This window comes from Homarus americanus, unplaced genomic scaffold, assembly GCF_018991925.1.
Source record: "Homarus americanus isolate GMGI-L3 unplaced genomic scaffold, GMGI_Hamer_2.0 scaffold32583, whole genome shotgun sequence".
NCBI lineage: Eukaryota > Metazoa > Arthropoda > Malacostraca > Decapoda > Nephropidae > Homarus > Homarus americanus.
The window spans coordinates 10,506,164-10,521,897 of record NW_024713129.1 but is presented as its reverse complement, the minus strand read 5'-3'; the positions used below and the strand labels follow the sequence as shown (position 1 = coordinate 10,521,897).

At 37.6% G+C, this 15,734-nt stretch overlaps 1 protein-coding gene across 6 annotated transcripts in view; it reads right to left on the bottom strand.

The window, feature by feature from the left end:
- Window positions 1–5,357: 5,357 nt before the first annotated feature.
- Window positions 5,358–15,734, bottom strand: part of LOC121866889 — a 30,740-nt gene continuing 20,363 nt past the window's right edge. For 5 of the 6 annotated variants that reach the window (XM_042366628.1, XM_042366646.1, XM_042366639.1 and 2 more), the window contains 6 exons: window positions 11,080–11,303; window positions 10,025–10,122; window positions 9,636–9,781; window positions 7,008–7,547; window positions 6,678–6,822; window positions 5,358–6,402 (listed from right to left, as the gene is read on the bottom strand). In XM_042366628.1, the coding sequence (XP_042222562.1) occupies window positions 5,654–6,402; window positions 6,678–6,822; window positions 7,008–7,547; window positions 9,636–9,781; window positions 10,025–10,122; window positions 11,080–11,303 (1,902 nt within the window). In that variant the 3' untranslated portion in view covers window positions 5,358–5,653. The remainder of the gene's footprint in view (window positions 6,403–6,677; window positions 6,823–7,007; window positions 7,548–9,635; window positions 9,782–10,024; window positions 10,123–11,079; window positions 11,304–15,734) is intronic. The other variant, XM_042366664.1, reaches the window with a different exon arrangement.

Here is a 15,734-nt window from a genome sequence, read left to right as displayed (position 1 = left end):
GCTTTTGTCCGGATCCAGCAAAAGGTCCCCCGTGATTGGAAAATGGCTTATGCAAGTCGTATTTTCAAGAATGCGATCGTCACTCTATGAATATTTATAGACCATTGAACCCGACCAGCATAGTGTGTAAAGTAATTGCGAGCATTATAAGAGATGCCATGATGGAACAGCTACTATGAAATATCCTTGTAAAGGATTGCCAACACGGTTTTATGCCAAGACGCTTGAGTGTCCATACCTGGAGCTGGCGGACGCCCGCCCCACATAGGGTCACAGCTCAAGGTTGGAGAAGCGACAATTCCAGGAAACTGTGAGGGCAAACTTTTTCGGAGTGAGAATTGTGAACTCTTGGAACAACTTGCCAGTGTGTTGTAATGGCACTGAATGTAAGCTGTTTCAAGACCAGACGTGACCAAAACTGGAGCAAGTTCAGATACATTCAGAAGCCAGTGCATGTTTAGTACAGTACTTGACAAAAGTGAGTAAAAAGAGACGTGACTTACCGCCCAAGCGGCTAACAGGAGATTCAGTGGCGAAGAGTATAAAAGTAAAAGACAATATGTACAGCATACTACTGTGTATCTGCATTTTCTATATACAGTAGTACCCCGCTTAACGCGGTCAATTGAACCCACAGGGTACCGCGTTAAGTGAACAACAGAACATATGGGATTAATTCCAATAGAGACTGGCCCGACCCCCAAACTCCACTTTTTGACGACACACAACTATGTTGTAGTAAAAATTTTATCTTAACTTTATGATGGTATGCACACACAATTAATAATTAAGAGAAATATCAATAATATTAGGTTTTTTAACACTTGCATTAGTAGAAAAGATGGCTGGGCACACGGGGATGGGGGGTTGGTTCCGAGGCAGAGGGCAGATTATTGGCCCTCACCTGTATCACTTGTATCAATTGTATCACTATCCACCACAGAGGCTTGCAGGGCCTCTTTGTCAAACCCCTCAAAGGCCATATAAGTCCATATCCTCACTATAATTATCACTATCACTGACTTGGGCCGGCTGTGGTGGGTGGCGGGTGAAGAACTCGGTAATGTTTTGATGACTGAGCGACCTTGTGCGCATCGTGCCCGCGCTGCTTCCCGCGTATATGATGAAAAATTCCTCGTTAAGTGAAAGTTCAGCTCTGGCGAGGCACCGCGTATATGATAAAACGCGTTAAGTGAAACCGCGTTAGGCGGGGTAATACTGTACAGTACAGTATATTCTGAATCATGTTGTTATGCTGAAGCATAATTTGGTATTACTGAACTAGGCATTCTGATTATTTTCTACTCTAAGCAGCAGTTATTACTTATGTAAGAATTTTCTAGAATGTATTTCATCATTTTTGTTATGATTTACTTACGTATTGTAAGCCTAGACCATTCTGTAACTCTCCAGGAGTATCTCGTTCTGATCTGCAATGCCTGGGTGTCGCTAGAATGCTCTAGGCATCTGACGAGACGTATATAAACACCAGCGAGTGACTAGGCGTAGTCAGTTGACAGTTTCTGTTCAGTGTATGAAGTATGTACAATCTTAGTAACAGCTAAAGACAATTGCTGTTCAAGTATTGTGGAATTGTTGTGAGCGATATAAAGTGAAAATACTAAGGAATTGTACACTGGTAGTGTGCTGACTGTATATATATCTGAAGTCAGAAGCCCAGTTGTGAAGTATACCCTGTGAACTGTTTTGTGAAGATGTAGTGTTTATTAATGAGGACTACAGTTCACAAGTGTGTTTCTGTGACCTGGTGGAAATCTACCTACCTATTGCTTGTCTGTACACTGATACCGATTATCGGGAAATTACCGGAGACTGGCGGGACAGCCAGTGGTAATTCGACAACACTTGTGATATATCTACTGCTTCTGTATTTATGAGCTAGCCACTGGTAACCGGCAATGGAAGCTGGTAAATGGCGAAAGGGTTTCGTAACAAAATGTGAACTTATATGATGATTTTTCTGAATAAATATCAATCTATCTGTCTAATGAACCTATAGTAATCAAATAGTAATATGTTCAAAAGAACTCAATAATCTAATAGATTTAGTAACATAGGGTTACTATATTTAAACTTAAAAAAAGGTAATTACTGATGACATACCATTTGCCGATTTTCAAAGAAATTTTTTTTAATAAAACCGCAATTTTGCCTGTGGTTCCATTTCTGGCCAATAGTGGCATTGTGTGCATCCTTCATGTTGGCCAAAGACACTGGGTGCTACCATTACAGTGCCCTTAACAAGGAAAAAATAGTTTTAAGTGTAATCTTAAGGAACTTAACAAGATTGAAAATAAGAGTACTGTATGGCTCGGGTGATGAGGACATCTCGGCAATCTCTTTCTCTGACAATGATGTAGTCAATGAGATGCCAGTGTTTGGATTGTGGATGTTAACACGAACCCTTGAACTTGTAGGCTTGCCTAAAAAAGGTATTGGTGATAGTGAGGGTGTGTACAGCACACTTGCGGAGGAGGAGTAGGCCGTTGGGATTACACTTGCCTAGTTCATTTGTCGCCATGATTCCCTGTCAAATGTCAGCATCTCTGCCATTGAAGTCACCAAGGAGCACAACCTTATCTTCTCTGGGGATAGAGGTTAACACTCTGTCAAGGTCGGCATAAAAGGCCTCCTTGATGTCATCCTCTGCATCCAGTGTTAGGACGTATGCACTGATGAAGAAAGCATGACGTGAGTGATTCAGTGGGACTTGGAGTGTCATGAGGTGCTCGTTGATCCCAATAGGCATCAAAGTTAACTTTCATAACAATGCATGGAACAATAGGGTTAGACTCTCCCATTTTTAATACATTTTGTTGTCTTGTTTCTGATTATTTGTGAGTTTTCTCCGATTATTATTTATTTGTATGAGTTTTGTGTGTGTCTACACACACACACACACACATTTATACAATACAGGCAAAATAAATAATTGTCCTAAGGGCAAACACAAAGGGAATATACATTTCTTTGCACACAAGTAAAAATGTAACCCCTCCCCCGATCAGGAAATGTTATTCGTGGATGTGGTTATTTGCAGCCATTTTGAGAACCTGACCCCCGTGAATTTTAAGGGCATGTATCATCAACAAATCTAGAAAAGGCACAAGATAAAATAGATAGAATAAAACTGTGGAAGTATTAAACCTATACATATGGGGTAAATGGGATATTGTTAAATTCTATCCAATTTTTATAGGAGAGTGAAGCATGTGGTAGGAATTGTTAGGAAGAGAGAAACTGGTTCCCAGAGAAGTTAGGACACATTATACTTCACTGATGTATCCGTTATGTGTAATGTTGCTGTAGTTTTTCAAAAATTGACAATCTGACGTTTTAAGATACGTATCAGCAATTTTCAGGAATTTATAGTCCTGTGAGGACTTGGGAAATTTATTTTTTCAACCCTAGCTCTCACAAGGTTTGAGTAAGCTATGGGTGTAAGACGTTCAAAATACCAATCGACGAAGAATAAAAAATAGAAAATGGGAAACCCTTATCTCAAATTCGCACATCTGGCACTTACTCTTTCGGTGAAGCCTCAATTCATGGATGGGTTAGTATGAGATGTGAAAATAAGAATACTAATGGAGGGTTGCAACCATAATAAATAAAAATACCTGTATACTGTAAGCTGCAAGTGGGAGGTAATTCAATTGACATTTAAAGATGGCACTTTTCTAGAGGATGGTTAGGGGTAAAAAGTTAAAAATGTTGCTACAGTAAATAAGTTTTGAAGAATATGTACAGTACTAGGAAAGAGGTAACAATGAAAGTGATCAAAATTTATGAAAATAAGTAGGGAACAGAGACAAGGTGAAATGACTATCATGTTGAAAGGAAATTAGAATGGAGGAAGTGAAGTATTTCAGAAATACTGGAAGGAAAATTTGAAAATGGAATAATCAGTGATGAACTGGATCATGTGGAAAGTAATAGTTGCATTGAAAAATGTATTGAGAGAAAGGTAAAGATGGGATGTACACTCGCAACAAAAAGTATTGGTGCATACTGTAGTATGAGCAATTTGAGACCAGTGACGATAGGTGTTGGGAAAGGCGAGTTGTTCCAGCCGTATGTTGGCAGCCCTGTAATCCTGCTGAGCAGCTACTATGGCCTGGTCAAGTGAAACAAACCGTTATAAATAAGGTCGGGAAGTGATAAATAGACAGTATGAAATATGACGAGCTCCGTGTTAACAAAATTATTTGTGATACTTGTGAATATTGCCACATTAATTTATGCTACCAAATAAACCACTCAACCTGGTCGTCCTGAGGGGTGGTGCAGCGTGGACGGCCGCTCCAAGACCTGTCGTCTGTAGCACCAGTTTCAAGGTACTGTATCGCCAATTCATCGTGCAGCGGTGTTCCTGTGGACACCAACCCGCCGGCTAATACCTGTGACGCCGAACCCTTCGTTATGAAGGGCAATAATAGCTCCTCGTGTTCCCTCTGAGATTTCCATGTCGTCTGGCATGTGTAGATCTCTAATGCTTCATATTGCCTCCGTTTTATACCCACGTTCACCGAGACCGAACCCTCGCTCATCATTCAGTCGACACAAAGCAACAATCCGAAAAGAGGAAAACAAACACACTGATTGTCAGCCATATGGCAATACCTAGTGGGGGGGGGGGTTATGAGGATACACTTACCAACCTTCCCGACATATCACAGTGTATATGTATCGTTTCGGAAGTCGTCGATCACACCCTGCACCGATACTTTTTGGTGCGAGTGTACAACATACAAGGGAATTGTTGAGCTGACCATATTATGTGAGTGTGAAATATGGACTTTGAACGTAAATGGAAGGAGCAATTCAGAAATTACAGAAATAAGATGCTTGAGAGGAATATGGAGAGTAGTTATGAGGCAGAGAATAATGAATGCAGAAATAAGGTGATGTGAAAGTGAAATAGATGTTGGGCAGAGAAAGGATCGGGAAATCTTCACCTAGTTTAGAAATATTGAGAATATGGGATGTGGTAGAGTGGTAATTCAGAAATGGATTGTAGGAATGAGTATTGAGAGGAATAGACATTCAGGAGGCAGCAGTGTGTATGGCTTTGGGCAATTTTGGGGGAAAGACATGCTGTTAGGTTGTGTGCAGTGATAGGGGTAAACCAGATGGATGTTGGGGCCTTGTTGTGGAAGAGGAGTACCCTAGCAAAGCATCTCTACTGCAGCAGTGTGTACAAATAAATGACAGCAAACAAAGAACATATGTATTTGCCATCGATTCTGGAAACTGCATCACAGCACAAAAGCGCTTGAAATATTAAAACAAAAACAATTCTTTATAAAGTGAAAATAATTTAATAAAAAGCTGACTATTTTCCTGGGCCATGTATATTTGGTAGTTCCATCATACTGTAATTACTTAACATGTTTTAGCTTCATGACACAGGGTAAGCTAGATATGAGCTTTGGAAACTCTTAAGTAACACAATATTATTCCTGTACTGTGACCCAGACTTTGTCCTACTTCTGACTAAAATCTTATCCCTTTGTACCAGGTTGTTAACATTAAAGTGCATAGCTTCACTGAACAATTCATTAGTTGTAAATGTAACAACACATATAAATAGAAACCACGCCAATCAAAATATATTGGTAAGATCAGAAAATCAATAATCAGGAATTACTTTTCTTCTTTTTATCCGTTTATTGGGTATTTCATCTTCTGGCTTTCTTGTCACACTATTACTTACTTCATTTGCTTTTGGGGTCTTATTATTGCAAGGCTGGCTTGCTTTTGTTGATTTACTGTCACATGTCTGATCCAATTTTGTGTTACTACTGCATTTCTGATCTTGCTTTCTTCTCATGATGATACATGTCCGTGTTGTTTTTGTTGTCGTACTGTCACATGACTGATCTGGTTTAGCTGTCTTACTGTCAGATGCTTGAGGTAATTGTGTTATGTTACTATTACATACCTGATCAGAGTTTCCTGTCTTGCTGTCACATAACTGATCTGATTTTTCTGTCTTTTTGTCACATGTCTGACCTGACTTTCCTGTCTTACTGCCATATGTCTGATCTGGTTTTGCTGTTCTACTGTTGCTTGCTGTTTCTACCTTTGGTGCCCTCAAATCAGATGTTTGATCTCCAGGTTTTGCAATAACAACTTTAGCTACATTTTTACTGCCTATCTCTGTGATAAGTGAATTCAAGAGGGCAAGGTTCTCCTGGTGGTGACGTTCCCACATACTCGTCATTGTCTCCAGTTGATTCATCATCTGAGTTTGCATTTCTGCTTGCATCTGAGCCATCTTGCTGATGCTATCCCCAACAAGTGCCATACCTGTATCTTGTCTCGTATCTGCCGCCTTACTCAGTCGTCGATTTTCTCTTGATATGTCTCTTAGTAAAACTATTAAAAGAAAATGAGAATATGAATAAACAAAGGATTAACTATTTACTTTACTATATTTTTATCTCATACTCATTTTTTAAATACATACAGTACTTTATGATTTTCAAATTACCAACTACTTTAAATTTCTGTGCCTTTTTCCTTCTATAACACAGGCAATAACAAATTTACATGCAATATTCGATTTATAGATTCAAACTTAAAATTACACTGAAAATCCGAATAATTATTATTGTAATTTCTCCAAATTTAATGACCTATAATTCACTTACCTAATGCATTATCCAGCTTATTCTCAAACTTGCTTATAAGTTCTGCTTGGTGCTTGATAGTTTCTTGGGCTGTGTCAATGTCATCAACATTTTCCAAATGAATGCCAACTGTATTTGCCTCTCTAGTTTGCCTATTTTGAACATTCTGGAGAGGATAAAGTACCTGAGGTAGTGAAATATTTTAACACAATGACAAGAAGAATATACTTGATTTTAAAAACACGACTCAAGTTTTCATATTAACAACAATAAAATGTTATTTACAAATACTGTCAGCAAAGTAGCTATAAACAAAATATTTGCAATACACCTAATTCTGAAAATAGTTACCAATTTACTGGGAGATTTTGAAATAAAATTTGATTTGTCACCAATCTTCACAGAAGGAGCCACATCATTGTTAGATCCTCTTTGGGATTTTGACTTGGCAGTAATCCTCAAAGAAGGAACCATGTCATCTGTCGATTCTGACTCAGTTTTTGATTTGGAAGGGATTTTATCATCAACACTTGTATTTAAAGGATCTTGGGAATCATTTAGGTCATCCTCTTCAAATTCTGCGGCACCTTCGTCAGTCTCCTCATTTGGAGGAACACTGTAACTATTGGACCCATCCCAACTACCATTATCATCTTTTCCACTGTCCTTACTTGTAGACACAAACTTCCGAATTGTATCAAGGGAAGGACGAATTTTCTTTTTTTCACAAGAGTTGACATATGGTATAATTAGATGGTAGTAATCAGGCACAGGTCTGGAGTGAGTATAATTGTGGGCTAGAGCCCATTTATCCAATTGTTCATAAGACCGACACTGGTTAACAAGGTTGCGCCATTTCTGATTGCATCGTTTCATTGTCACACCATCTTGCTGTTATGAATAAACAAACAGATAATTATAATTACATGTGATCCATCCCACCTTGCCAAGACTGGAATATGGCTGACAGAAATAGATATACAGTATAAAGAACTGAACAATAAAATGCTCTAGTCCCTAATATAATGTGAATGCTACACAAATCTCCAGTAACTGGAAAGTATGATGTTCAAGTCTCTTAATACATTGTGAATCATCAACACCAATATAAAATTCGTAAACAGCAATGTAATACATAAATGGGAACCTTTTTGATCTGCTATTGTATTTATATAAGTAATATTTGAACAAAGTCATTTGACTACAGTGACAGTAGAAAGTCGATTTAAAGCGATACCCACAATTAAGGACAATGTTTTAATTTCAAGCGAATCTTTCCTATTTTGAGCGAGTCAATCTGGAACGTCCTATTTTAAATTTTGTGCCTAATGTTTCCCACCAGACGAGTCTCTGGGCACACTACGTGGCTACCTGCCACCCTCTCTCACCCTCACGCATCCTCAGTTCTCGCGCTGACGCTCTAGTGAACGGACATACTGTGTGACCCTATCTCCTTCTATCACGTGCATCAACCATGGCCACAATGTCCAAGAGGCCAGCTACTACATCATTAACTACCCCAAAGGCCAAGAAATCAAGGGAAGATATTACACTGGAGCAGAAAAACAAGGTGTTGGAAGCACTGCAGCGTGGAAATGGTGCTTCCCGAGTGTCAGATGCGTCCACAGCCACACCACTAGACAGTGATGTGGATGATGAGCTGGTCGAGTTGGGCTCTGCATCTTCAGAGGACGAATTGCCAAACTAAAGTTGAGTGAAAATCTATTTTTGATAGCATAACGTAATTAAAAACCAAGTTGAGAGGAAAGTGAGAGTGCTTGGTGAGTCAGACAAGAGGCAGGCGGAGCGCGGCGTCAGCATAACCACCCTCTCACATAGCTAATGAGATTAGCTTTACCTCTCAATAGAGACTTATGTTTTTTGTTAAACTGAGTGTTAACTGTGTTGAGAGGATTATTTATGAACTTAGAATATGTTGCAACATCACATAAAAGGTCATAAATCAGTGTATTCACTCCCAGTAAACACTGCTCCCTACACTGTCACTATGTTGAAATGAACTGTAGTTTGAGCTGATCCCCATCTAAGTTATTATATGTCTTATTTGTGTCACTTGTATATTATTTGTAATTCGTAACCCATTCCCCAAATATGTAACTGTATATTTTCAGCCTTCTGGCTGCCAAGCTCTTTCATTAAACCGTTAATTATTATTATTATTATTATTATTATTATCATTTTAGAGTCTGTACCCACCCCTGAAGATGTGAATTACACGAAAGCGCTTGGGAACTTCGTGTTTTCTTCTTTCCTTGTGGTTATCAGCATATATATATATATATATATATATATATATATATATATATATATATATATATATATATATATTATATATATATATATATATATATATATATATATATATATATATATATATATATATATATATATATATATATATATATATATATATATATATATATATATATATATATATATATATATATATATATATATATATATATATATATATATATATGCAAAAGTTTGCATTTTACAAACAGCGTTCCCCTATTCACCAATCGCGTTGCAACTAATTTGCATTAATAAAAACACACGTTGTAGCAGAAATAACTGTAACTGGTATGAGGGCTGTGATGTAATTCAAGATGGTGGCCAGCATTCAGCTGGCCGGATCTCGCATTCAGCTGGCTGGATCTCGCGTTCAGTTGGCTAGATCTCGCAAAATTCACAATATTTTACGCCAAATATAAGACTTGGTTACATTAGGTAGTGCTCGCGAAATTAAAAAATGCGAAATGAAATCGCGCGAAATATGAGATCTTACTGTACATCAGACACCCTACGAAGTCCAACCCTATTGCTACCAAACCTATTTTACTTACCTAATCTAAGTTAACCCACTTCTACCTACTTAACCCAACAATAAGAGTGAATTCATATGTCAAAGACTGGGAGTCCAAGGAATTACTAAATATGACAATGCAAATAACTTACAAGGACTGACAGATGGAGTGCAATCTTTTTCCAGGTATTTCTTCTATTCTCACGTGGGTTGGTGTCTATTACCAGGTGAACCAATCGCTCTACTGTTGCAGGCAAAAACTGGAAATTGTCATTTTCATTTCTGTCGTCCAAGCGATCTGAATGCAAAATTTTTTTTTTTTACAAATATACGAGAGTAAAAGTTAAATAGGGGTCTTATTTCTGGATTTATCTGTTAACTTTTTAATATAAATATGACCTTTTACCAAATTAACTTAAACAAAATCCAGAAATAATCAAATAAAAGCCTGAAAAGTACTTTAGACAGCAAGTGTTGGAAATTTGGGAAAAGCAACTCTTGTCAGTATACAGTAACGAAATATCTTAACAAGATACTGTACCTTCAATCCACTTATTCTTGGGAGAACACTGAAGTTCATGTGTGACCAGCTCTTTCTTATTCCCAAGCAAAAGATGACACAAGGAACATCTCTCAATTCTGAAACACAAAAATTGCACGTCAAAAATACCGGTAATCATGACTAACTTTTTTCTTTTTTTTCACTCAAGATTTTTCTCACTACAGTATAATACAAGATGGCAAAAATCAAGAGCAAAGACATAAACAGACTCTTCCTTCTTTCAATATCACTCAATCTTCCTTACTGTTGTTAAATATATGTTCTACTATGGTACTTCCCTTCCACACCAAGACCCTTCCCCAAAAATCACCCATGTCATTCTCTCTCTGGTCACACACGCACGCACTCACTCATACATTACCACTTCATAACTGTCCATCTGCCTCTTGCATTTTTAACCTATCCTTCACCAGTCTTCTATCTCATTCTTGATCTTCCTCCAACAATCCACCTCTCAATTAAACACTTAATACCAATCTTTTGTTTCCCATTTCCTTCGTGTCCATACTACCTGAGCAAATGTTGATCCACTCTCTACCAGACACTTCTGTAAAAAATCTATCTTTTTTTTATCCAAAACCTAACCTACAATATAATGCAGTAAACAGTATTATTCCATTTTTGTAGTGTAGAGTACAAGAGATCCTCCTTCAGATATCACAGTGACGTCAGAGAACAAGAGTGTACAACAACCAAGTAGGGTCACTGACTACTAATGCTACCAACACTACCGAAGTCACCTCTGGTTGTCCATATCCAAACACCATTCACCATTAATTTTGTCAACTTAAGAGTAGATATTTTGAAGGGAAATTATATTTCCTGTCTTCTTCCCAGTATTTTACGGAAATGATAATTAAAATACAGTAATTAAAAAAACATCAAAGTATATAAATGAGACAACACTATTATCATTTGCTCTAAACATGACAAAAAACATTAAATCTAGATAATAGAAATTTGATTGTGTGCCATTAATGACAATGAGAGGAGATGCACAGCTTTACAACTTTAAGTACCAAAATATACATTACCCTTGTATAATAGTTTCCTTTCTTTGTTTAATCAATTCCAAAAAACTCTCATCGATCCCAAACTCTTGAGCAATTTCTGTGGGACTTGCATTTCCTTGCTCTAATTGGTTCAAAATGGAGAGGACAACATCCTTACGCATCATTGTATTCCCTACATCAACAACGTCAATGCATTTTCGCTCTTGTTTACCACTGTCTACAACATACTCTACATCAGCTTCCACCTGAAAAAAAAAGTTCAAAATTTACTAAAGGGGAAAATTCTCTGAATAATGAACTAAATGCATAACAGCTCACCATGAACTGCTGAGTCTCATCCCCCTAAAACAAGGCCTCTGTATATTTTTTATATGTCCAATACACTTTCAGGAAACTGTAGTTTTCTACATCTTTTTCCACTCAACTTGTTTTAAAACATATTTCTCCTTTATCCATCTTCCCAAACAATCTAACAGTTTGTCAAGAACCACTTTAGTAATAGATCTTGCTACATCCAATTCCTAACTCTGCCTCTAATTATTTATAAAGAAATATGTATATCAAGCCAACTACAAATTCTGCTGTTATTTAACTAATTTTGTGAAAATCCAGTCTTTGCTATCACACTCCACCAAGCTTGGCTGGTATCACATTTTTCCTTTTCATGATTTTCCATCCAACTCCAACATTACGTCTGTCTTTCAATACTCTTCCTGAGACTCCTTGATTGTGACAATGACCACGTTTATTTTCTCTGGTATTCTTGGTCAAGCTTCTTCTCTTACATATGCCCCCAAACATCATCTTCATTGTTAGTGAACATTTTGATACAGTACTTCCACTAGTTTCATTAATGAACCATCAGCATGTCTCAATATTACTCACTCACACTCCCTTCAGAAGCTTTTTAACTCCTCATTATCATTTTATCTCATCACAGCAGTTGCATAAAACCAGAAAAAGAAGTCTACCCTCCCTTGCTCATCAATGCAAACCCAGGATGCCAGCACAGAAATGCAGCAGAGACAGGGGGAGGGGCACAGTTTTGTTGACCTGGTTGCCATCAGCACGCTGAAGCAAAGTTTTAAGGCTGGATCACCTTCCCAATGCCTACCTACAGGGTGGGAACAGCACAAGGTAAGGTTGGGTTGCAACTCCCCAAGGTAATCAAAGACTACCGGTATATCTTCTCTTTTAATCACTTATACTTTGTTAATATAGTACTGTACTGTATCTCACTTTCTAAAATCATCTGTTTTAGCCAACTGTATTTTATTTACTCGTTTTCCATAGCCACATTTCATTTATTTGCTTTGGAGGATGAAGGCTGAATAACTTCCACTAAGTTTATCCTCAACTATTAACTAGCATATTTTGGAACAGTGTTTCTCAACTAGTGGGATGCAGTTTAAAAATAATTACAGTATGTACGGTATACTAAGGTCAGGGTATATCGTGACTTTATAAAACAATTTTTTTGTATTGCAGTTACCAAAATTATTGACATTTTCCTATATTTAGCAATAATTTTTTTATTTCGCGAGGGAAATCGGGCAGGAAATATTTCAAATGTACCCCATGGCAAACAAATGCATTATTTGCTGACCAGAGGCGCCACTGTGGCTGCTCACTCACGCAATCACGCTTGCCCGCTCAGTATGTGAGTGAGTGACGAGAAAGCAGCCAACTGCTGCAGATTACGACTTCTAAGGTGAGTGTAAATGGGTTTCTAGTGACGTGTGAAGTGAAGATAATGGAATGCTTTATGGAAAAGATTTAACACTGAAACTAATATTTTTGGTTTGTTCATTTATGTTCATTAAGTGAGGGTGGCAGTGTGTCGTCTGTTGTTCTCGAGATGATGCGTCGGCTGCCGAGTCCGGTGCAGATTCCAATTTCTAAAGCGAGTGTAAATGGGTTGCTAGTGACGTGAAATGTGAAGTGAAGAAAATGGAAAGCTTTAATGGAAAAAAATTTAATACAGTGGTCCCTCGGTTAACGAGTTACCTTCCATAAGATTCTTAACTTCGGTTACCTAGCAATCCCTCGATTAACGAGTGTTTTACGAGCCGACCTCCACATGTATTAGCTTGCATTTGGTGGTCCACCAGCTGTAGTATTAGTCCACCAATACAGTAATCGGTTCTAGGGCTTAAATTCCTTACCCTTTAAGTAAATATCAAGAAGTTTATACTATTCAATAATTTTAAAAGTTTAATATTAAATTTTTTAGTCATTTTAACAATTATTGAACATAATTGAAGGTAGGGTCACTAGTTTGTGGCACGCCATCCAGCCTGCCAACACAGCATACAGGCGTCAGTCTTTTTGTCTTTTCAGTGAAGGTAACATCTTGCTTGAGACTCTCTTCAACTAAACGCTTTTTTTCTGTGTTTACAAGCAAATTATTGGTCATTTTGAAGTTTATTTTACATATTGACAATATATAATGCAGTGCAGCGTTGATTTAAAGAAAATAATCTTGAATTACACCAAGAGAACTAAAAAATTTTGGGTGAAATGGCACCATGGGGTGACTTCTCTTCCACCCCAATGCCTTCTCTTCTCCCTTCTCCTCCACCCCCATTCTAATTCCCATCATCATCCAGGAGCCTTCTACATACACACCTCAAAGTAAGTGTACCTTTCTACCTTTTTTGTTGAATTTAGGCAATTTTCGGTGAGCTGGAACCAATTCCCAAAAACCCATTGAAACAATGGTTTCGGTTAACGAGTTTTTCGGTTAACGAGCAACCTTCTAGAACGGATTATGCTCGTTAACCGAGGGACCACTGTACTGTAACTTATATTTTTGGTGTTTGTGTATGTAGGTGTGGGATTGTCAAGTGAGAGTGACAGTGTAGGCTTGTACAATGTATCCCCCAAACACTGAACAAGCCTTCATGGCAATTTACTAAACCATTGTGGCTTTATGCTCTTGCTGGCATCCTCTCATTACCCACACACCAACCTGACAACAGTTGAAAATATCTTATCCCCACGGCTCCCCAGCACAAAGGATGAAATATGACGCAAGTTTCAAGGTGAAAGTTGTTGAGTTTGCAAACTCTCCAAACAACAGTGCTGCAGCGGATGACAGTTTAAGTCTAAGCCATGCTGCTGTGCTGCCGACAGTGTAACGGACCCAGTTTGTTTACAACAGCTGATGCAAATGGCGGATCGTAAGCCAGGTGTACCATAATGTTCTACTACCATACCGTTTGTAGATTGTACTATCAAGGTGCTATACTGGTATGCTGTGTAAACAATTACTATTTTATTAGAGATGCTGATTTTGGCTTGGTGTTTACCAGAGTTCTTACGAAGATAACTTACTGAAGATTTTTAGCGGATGCTTGCTGTCCTATGTAGATCCTGTTGTATGATATATATACTGTATATATATATACAGTCAACCCTCACTTAACGTGGTTAATGTAACCCACAGGATACCGGAAAGTGAGAAAAGTGAGAAATGCGTAAAGTGAATAACATAACATATGGGATTAAATGAAATAAGAGACCAGCTGACCCCCAAACTCCACTTTTTCCAACACAATACCTATGTTCTAGTAAAAATAACATCTTAATTTTATGATGGTACACGCACACAATTAATACTTAAGAGAAATAGAGAAATACAGTCGCCAAGTTAATGTCCATTCAAATAATGGACTCAACTCCCTCCCCCTCTTCTCACACTACACTCCCTGGCTCTTCCCTCTCTGAGAAATTTTTTGGGGAAAACCAGGTATAGTAATAAATAATACCTCAAACTAAAGTTAGGATAATATAATTGACATTGCTGGATTCCTTGTAAGACCAGGAATATTTTGAATACAAATGTCATATATTTTGCACAAAAGATAACATATTTACTCAGAGTAAATATTATATCTAAAATTTGTATGTCTAATGCAAAATCTATGATGTTTATCAAAATGATCATCAAATTGTAAGAATTCCAGCAATGTAAATTATATTCTGGCCGGGTAATTTGTATGAATTTTATGAGCTAAAACAAATGTCTTCAGTTAATAAAAAAAAAATTCTTCACACCGTGGTGCCAGGTGGTCGGTCGCCGGTCCCTCCCTCCCTCCCGGTCCCCACCAACCCTCCCTACCAGATGAATGTGTGGGAATACCAGACTGTTTACCTTTTTAGTAATAAATAATAAATCAGACTAAAGTTAGGATAATATAATTGACATTGCTGGATTTCTTGTAAGACCAGGAATATTTTGAATATAAATGTCATATATTTTGCACAAAAGATAACATATTTACTCAGAGTAAACATTATATCTAAAATTTGTATGTCTAATGCAAAATCTATGATGTTTATATTCAAAATGATCATCAAATTGTAAGAATTCCAGCAATGTAAATTATATTCTGGCCGGATAATTTGTATGAATTTTATGAGCTAAATAAAACCACCAACAAAAATACCTCACGACACTTCACATACGCGAAAAAAACCCACTGCTAAATGAAAGTTGGTTTCGCAGGCATCACAGAAAATGGAAATCGCGCAAGTTTAAACCGTGTTAAGCGGGTATTACTATACAGTGGCCCCTCCCATTAACGAACTCAACTGCTCCAAAAGGTCGTTCGTTAACCGAAAAATTTTAACGAAACCATTGTTTCAATGGTTTGGGTGTTTGGTTCCAGCTC